Source organism: Scylla paramamosain, chromosome 4 (genome assembly GCF_035594125.1).
Source record: "Scylla paramamosain isolate STU-SP2022 chromosome 4, ASM3559412v1, whole genome shotgun sequence".
Lineage (NCBI taxonomy): Eukaryota > Metazoa > Arthropoda > Malacostraca > Decapoda > Portunidae > Scylla > Scylla paramamosain.
In genome coordinates this window covers 6,197,501-6,205,000 of record NC_087154.1, presented here as the reverse complement: position 1 = coordinate 6,205,000, position 7,500 = coordinate 6,197,501, and the positions used below count along the sequence as shown (strand labels likewise).

At 41.9% G+C, this 7,500-nt stretch overlaps 1 protein-coding gene across 1 annotated transcript in view; it reads right to left on the bottom strand.

The window, feature by feature from the left end:
• The window catches only part of LOC135099427 (uncharacterized), a 36,525-nt gene extending 29,080 nt beyond the window's left edge, over window positions 1-7,445 (bottom strand). The window contains exon 1 of the mRNA XM_064001764.1: window positions 7,018-7,445. Coding sequence (XP_063857834.1) covers window positions 7,018-7,147 — 130 coding nt within the window. The 5' untranslated portion in view covers window positions 7,148-7,445. The remainder of the gene's footprint in view (window positions 1-7,017) is intronic.
• Between the last annotated feature and the right edge of the window lie 55 nt (window positions 7,446-7,500).

The window sequence follows — 7,500 nt, the reverse complement described above, 5'->3', positions numbered from 1 at the left end:
GTTAGTGCAGGTGTTGTGGAGTTACTGATGCTCGTGGTACAGGTGTTAATGAGCTGCAAATAGTACATATGATTTTATTTTTAGTATTTCTAAGCAGTTTTACTTATCACACATAGAACAATACTGAAAAGAAGGCATATATTTAATGGTACCTTTCGTTATGAGTGTTGTCCTTCAAAATCGTTGCCTAAACTTGTATCAGACTAAAAGTTGAGAAGTTTTGGTAGTGAAAGGTTTAACTAAGAGAGGGACAAATCAACTCCTTTTTCTCCCACTCGTCTCCACCTTTTAGCAAAGTTTAGTACCTGTTTGAACACGCGTTAATTATTTCGTTGTGTTGCTGTTCTTGGCGTGTTATCTTATTGTTTTAGTCCTGGTATTGATGTTATTTACTTATTTATTTTGTTAGTTTTTTATTTTTATTTTTTTGTTATTTATTTTTTCCTGGTATTCTAAATGTCGTAGTGTCATTGGTGTTCGCTTTAGTGTGTTCTGTCTCCACTCTTAATTTTCGTCAGTATATTCCATTTTCATTCTACGCTTTTTTTTTTGTTTTGTTTATTTTTCGTCTCATTTTCCCATGTCTCTCTGCCTGTTATTCTCTCTACTACTGTATGAATCTGTCTGCGTGCCCCTGCATCTCTCTCTCTCTCTCTCTCTCTCTCTCTCTCTCTCTCTCTCTCTCTCTCTCTCTCTCTCTCTCTCTCTCTCTCTCTCTCTCTCTCTCTCTCTCTCTCTCTCTCTGCGCCTTAAAAGTGCAGCAATGCCAGATTAATGGGAAATGCCACTGCTGTATGTAAGATCCCAGCGAACCCAAAATAAAATCCTTCAGTTAGTTTTAAAAATTAGCTGTTTAAATCTATAGTGCAGAGAGGATCGTATTCTGAAGCGGCACATGCACCACTGACAGTAAGGTTTCTCTCTGGCGTAGCTAAGCAATAAAGCCGATGGTGTGCTGGTCTTCAATTCTGGTTAGTATTTGATATTGCCACTACACCTGTGCTTATCTAATGCATTACCTGGGCGAGGTTTGGAATGGGCGGAAGTTTCTAGGCCCGCTCACCTTGGTAGGGGCGGTGTTAATATACGTACGCACACTGAAATAGCATCATTACAGTTGGATCCGACGAATTTCGCAGTGAACAACCCGGTAGTCTCGCCAAGGTTGGGAAGCGTGTTCAACTAAGAGTTTACGTGTGTTTTGTGAAGCGTTAATGTGGCAGCTAAAATCCTGTTGGTTTATTTACGAGTACCTCTCACTTGATTCATGCAGTTGCAGCTGTACTAAACAAACACAGGAATGTCAACATGTGTAGTGTGTTATCAATGTCACTTTGTATCGTGCTGAATGAGTAACGATACTTTTTTTTAGTGTGTGTATATAAGGATATAAGGCGTGTGTCGGCTATGTTGATATGTATATATATTCTTTTTTCATGACGTAACAAGTGTTGTGAAGCGGTATATCGGAGGTCATAAAATTATTCTCTCACGTGTTGATATAAATGTTGGAAAGGTTTGTTTGTTGTAAGATTTCTGAACTATTTCCACTGCAGCTTGCAAGGAACAGGGGATTAAGTTTCAAATATCGGAGGAACTTGCTGGACTCCGATGGTGTTTTCACACAAACACTGCGAACAAAATAACCGAGTATAGTGTTCCAGTGACTCGACTAGAAAGAAATCTGCACACTTCTCACCTATCCCTATATACACCACACAACATACATACCCACGCACAAACCCATCCACACACACACACACACACACACACACACACACACACACACACACACACACACACACACGGAGGACTGAGCTGTTTCTTCCAACTTGTAAAATTAGCATTAAAAAAACTTTCTTTCTTTGACTGAGGGTAATTAAGGACTTTTAATGAAACTAATATTTTTCTTCGTTGAATTAGACGGCGCTTAAAAAGAAATTTTACTTCTTTTTTTTTCACTCCAGTCCTTGTGGTGTCAGGAAGAAAGCATTGCATATACACACAGGTAGGAGGGACCCGGGGCATTGCAGGACACAGGATATCTGAAAATCCTTGTTGATATGAAATTTTTAGCATCTGTTGAAAGACTGCAGGCAGACAGATGTGTTCTTTTGCATGCATCGCTTTAACCTCACATTCAGAACACTGCGTACTAAGAAAATAGTATTTTTCCATTCACTGATTTCTTTTTTTAATCATCGCGAGTGCTGTGTTTGAATAATTGAAGAATACGCTTCGCAGATTTTGCCAATATTGTAACTATCACAGTGAGAGGCAACCTAACGCCAATTATGTAATAGCTCAGACGCAGCAAACTTTTGACGAAGGGAAATGGTATTTGTTTTGTAATAGACTGAACTGGAATCGTTTCTTTTTTCCTCCTTGGTGTGCGAACAGAACATAAGGTTGTTCAGAATAATAATATTTCATATTCCAGCCTGCACGTTTCACAATGCATTACATTCACAATACATTTGATTGTTTTCTTTTGACGCACATAATGGACATCCTAGCATTTTCCTGACAGCGACGTTACTCTCTTCGCTTTGTTTATGTGTTTAACTTTTCTTCCGTATTTCTTCGGGATAAGCATCTGCCGCGCCATGAAGTCAGTGTTAAGAGCTCGTTTTCTGAAACACTCCTGTGCCACACCTCCACCATTTCCAAAGGCTCTAGTTGAAGCTACACGGGTTTTTAAGTTTTGTTTTTTTTACCGTTGCAGTGACAAATTAACATGATTTTTATTTCATTGAAAGGAGAACCCGGCCAATCATCTCTGTGGCATTTGAAAATAGTTAAAGCGAGAGAGCAAAGCGTTTCTGAATAAGGACTCAGATTATCAAGTAAGTCGCTTCCACTCCACTCACAACTTGCAAGGAACAATAACCTCTGCCGGTTTCTCAATAATTGCTGTAATTTTGTACCCATTAATGATATAGAGGAAATGAGGTGCTGAAGTCAACAAATTTATTATTTTTTTCTCGATTAGAGGATCGCCTAATTGAAGGCAAAGTTTATCTTACCTTAATGACTAAATGGAAGTGATGACTTGCATAATTATTCTATAATAGAAATGCATGTGTTGACTGAAAGATGCGAGACTATATGTAGGAGTATTATTTAGTAAATCTCTCTCTCTCTCTCTCTCTCTCTCTCTCTCTCTCTCTCTCTCTCTCTCTCTCTCTCTCTCTCTCCACTGGTAATAAATATCAATTAATCAATCAATCAATCAATCAATCAAAATCTCTCTACCTCTCCCCACTGCACTTCCCTCCCCACCTCTCTTCCCTCCCTCACTCCCTCCCTCCCTTTCCCATCCCTCTACCCAAATCCTTTCCCTCCTACTCTCCCCACCAGCACCACCACCCCCACCACCGCCACCAGCAGGAAGGAAGAGGTGGAGGAAGCATTAATGTCTTACTAATGGATAATTTAGCGCTGTGGATGGGTAATAATTAACACATTAGACGACAAAGTATAAATTTCCACACTGGCCTTTAAAGTTACAGTCGATGTTAGTCCCCTGAATGGTTCCCTTCCTCCCTTCTTCCCGTCCTGCTCCTGATTGCATAAAGGAGGTGATGAGGAGAAGAAATAGAGATAATTAGCACAGATATAAACAGGTGTTAGAGAGAGAGAGAGAGAGAGAGAGAGAGAGAGAGAGAGAGAGAGAGAGAGAGAGAGAGAGAGAGAGAGAGAGAGAGAGAGAATTGTGTATATGTATGTGTATCTTCGTAAATATTCGTGTGTGTGTGTGTGTGTGTGTGTGTGTGTGTGTGTGTGTGTGTGTGTGTGTGTGTGTGTGTGTGCGTGTGTGCGTGCGTGTATCGCTTAACTACTATATCATTTACGTCGTTAAGTCTCACATTATTCCCGCCTTTCCAGGAACATTCCACCCACTTAGATACGTAATCTCTGCCTCTTTTATCCTCTTTTCATCCGCCTCTCACCAACAAGCATCTCTCATTCTTTATATGTTTATTTCCCTTCACCCACATTCGTTCGCTTCATCTTTTATCACCCTCACCTTAACTTACTCACGAAACTCCTGCCTTCCCTCATAATAGCGTGCTACTGACGTTGTGTCTTCTTTCTCACCTCTGTATTGTATTCTTCTGATTCCATTCCTCCCTTGTCGTGTCCTCTCCCTTCCTTCTCTCTCCCTGTTCCCTCGCTTCCTGGTCACCCCACTCCTCCTCCTCCTCCCCCTCCTCCTCCTCCCTCATCCTTTCCTTCTTAACCTCCTCCTCCAGGCGTCCTTCTTCCTCAGGTCATTAAAGAGTCAAACATTCTCTTCAAAGTGTAAAAGACCAAAAAGGATGAGCATAAAAAGAGGAGGCAAATTCAATAAATGAAAGAAGATGTCGGTAGTAAAGAATGAAAAGAGAGAGAGAGAGAGAGAGAGAGAGAGAGAGAGAGAGAGAGAGAGAGAGAGAGAGAGAGAGAGAGAGAGAGAGAGAGAGAGAGAGAGAGAGAGAGAGAGAGAGAGCGGCCACAAATTCTCCAACACGAACCAACTTCTCCCCAGGCGGTGGAAAATACTGAAAGGAAATCATGTTTCCTTAAAATTTAGGAGAAAAAGTTTTGCTTGCAGAGTGGTTTATATTCCCTTGAACAGTGGCTTTAAGGGCGGACCTGGAGGAGGAGGAAGAGGAGGAAGAGGAGGAGGAAGAGGAGGAAGAGAAGGAGGAGAAGGAGGAGAGGGAGAAGTAGGAGTGTGGAGGAAAGGAAGGAGGAAAGTAAGGAAGGGAGGCGAAGGGATAAAAGAAAAGTGATGTTTGCGTGGAAGGAAAAGGGAGAACTAATGGGAGGTAACTTTGCTCCTGTGTGGGACAGGAGAGAGAGAGAGAGAGAGAGAGAGAGAGAGAGAGAGAGAGAGAGAGAGAGAGAGAGAGAGAGAGAGAGAGAGAGAGAGAGAGAGAGAATGTCATGGGATAAAAGGAACGCCTATCTTGCCCTTCTTCTTTTATATAACTCCGCCTTCTCTTCCTCCTCTTCCTCATCCTCCTCCTCCTCCGGCTACGTACACACCACTTTAGCTGCTTTTCAGTAAGTCGACCCTTCATGTGTCTCTGCCCCAACCAAACTTTCGTGGACAAGTGATGCTATATAATTTTTTTGCTCCCCTTGTTCCTCTCCCTTCAAGTAGCGCGCGTCAGCTGGCCTTCCCTATCCCGTGTATGAGTAGGAGGTGCTGCAGAGGTTACTGGAGGGAATTGGAAGGTGAAACAGAGATAGGAGCATGGGTATTGTAAGGATAGATGTGTTGGTGTATTGACGTTGTGGCGTGGAGGTGGTATCTGAAGTGTTTGTAGTTATAATGGGTATATGTTGAGAGAGAGAGAGAGAGAGAGAGAGAGAGAGAGAGAGAGAGAGAGAGAGAGAGAGAGAGAGAGAGAGAGAGAGAGAGAGAGAGAGAGAGAGAGAGACTTGATAGCTGATACATATTTTGATATTTTCTTTTACTTCGTGAGGTAATATTGTTGTCAGAGAAATACATACACTTAAAAGGATATAGATATTCACACAGGCAGGCAGGCAGATAGACAAAGGGACAAACGAGTAGACAGACAGGCAGGCAGACAGGTAGATTGAATGACTGAATGACAAGCAAGCAACAAAAGTCTAACCTGACCCAAACGTTGTGAATGTTGGGAAATGAATACATTGGTTGTCATATTAATAAAAAAAAAATCGGAATTCTTCATATGGATGGAAAACAAACGGAAATCCTTACAACGTATAAATAACAACCACTCACAGATTCCTCCCCCTATCCTCCCCCCTAAAAAAGTCAAAGGAACGAAATAGGAAAGAAAAAAGAAATCCTCCCCACACAAATGGAGAAAGATAAGAACCACTGCCCTCTTTTGTTCTTCCTGGGATGTGCGGCTCGTTTTCTTTCTTCCCGATTTTTGAAAATTTTTTGTCAGAGGGGGGCGTCTTTTCTATATCAAGCCAAAGGGAAGTCAAAGGAAATATCTAAGGAAAGGGATGACCAAAGCCGTACCTAAAGGTGAAATATTTGTGCCCAGTGTGACAAAGGGTCTACAGAAGGACGCTGTGCATTGTTAACCTTGGAAAATTTGCACCGTGGATTAATTCAGTATAAAGTGAATGTGTCTATTGACGGCAGTCGATGAAACGCACCATTAAAAGAGGAATTATTGGTTATGGATAAGGGTGATGGGTGGATATAGATATGTGTGTTTTAGAAGCGGAGTTGCCACTTGTAGACTCACTGGCCTCTCGTAGCTTCTTTTATAATATGTTCTTATTAGTTTCGTGTAATTTTAGTATTTGTTGCATATAAATAGCTGTGTTTAAGGAAGTATATGCTCTCCTTGCTTCCAACTAGACGACGTAAATTCCATGACCATCCATGCATTTTGTTAAAGTACACTAGACCAACAAGTATACTTCGGAAAATCCTGTAAAATTGTACTCTGCAGACACGAACGTTGATAATTTTGTGGCGTAATATTAAATAAACAAAAAACAAATGATACTCGAAATTCTAAGTAAACCCACATAAAGTTAAGTGTTTTTTTCCAGTAATACATACGGAGTCTCAAGTTAGTGAATATTGCACTTTTCATACACGCTTACGATATCAAACCACAGCATGCAGTATATACTTCCTAATCATCACACCTGTACAAGTCCAGCTCTATTCACATACAATTTAACGTTTTTTTTTCCTGTTACTACAGCAGGAATTTGAAGTCGCCGGATGTAGCTTTCTCCATACACATTTACTCCATCAAAATAAAGCGTGCAGTGTAAATCTCACCCTCACAACGTCTCGTAGCCTTACAAGACAACCGGGGGACTGCTGTAAACTCCGTAAACTCCCTTCATTTCCTTTCAGACCCAGAACCCCGCTGTGAACCCTCGTATCTCCCGGAACCGCCAACAAAAAGGCCAACCGGGACCTTCTTTACAGGAAGGGAAGAAGCGAGGACCTGCCTTCCCCCAGAGAGAGAGGGAGAGATAGTACATAGATCAACCCACCTTGGATGTGTTTCTCCGCCGGGTCGGGCACAGTGTTGGCGAGCAGGACTGAGGCATCGGATCGGCCCTTGGCGTTGGCGGCGTAGATGCGGATGGTGAGGGCCAGGCCGGAGGGCAGCCCACGCACCATGAAAATCGGAGTCTTGCTCGTCACGTTAGACTGAAGGCGAGAGAAAGGCACATGTCAGTCACTCAGTCAGTTGGTTTGAAGTGCTTCCGTTTGAGGCGCTGAACGAGAGAAACTAGATAGAAAAAGAGAAAAAGAAATTAACGAAATGAGAAGAGAGAGATACGTAAATAAGGATTACAAAGGAGAACCAAACAGCAACAGACCTTTCGGAAGCAGAAGGGAGGAGAGAGACAGGATGAAAAGGAGAAAGACAGGTTAGAGCAAAAGAGATAAAGAAAGTCAATGAGATAAGAGACAAAGAAGAAAAATAAAAATAAGCGACATAGAGAGAGAGAGAGAGAGAGAGAGAGAGA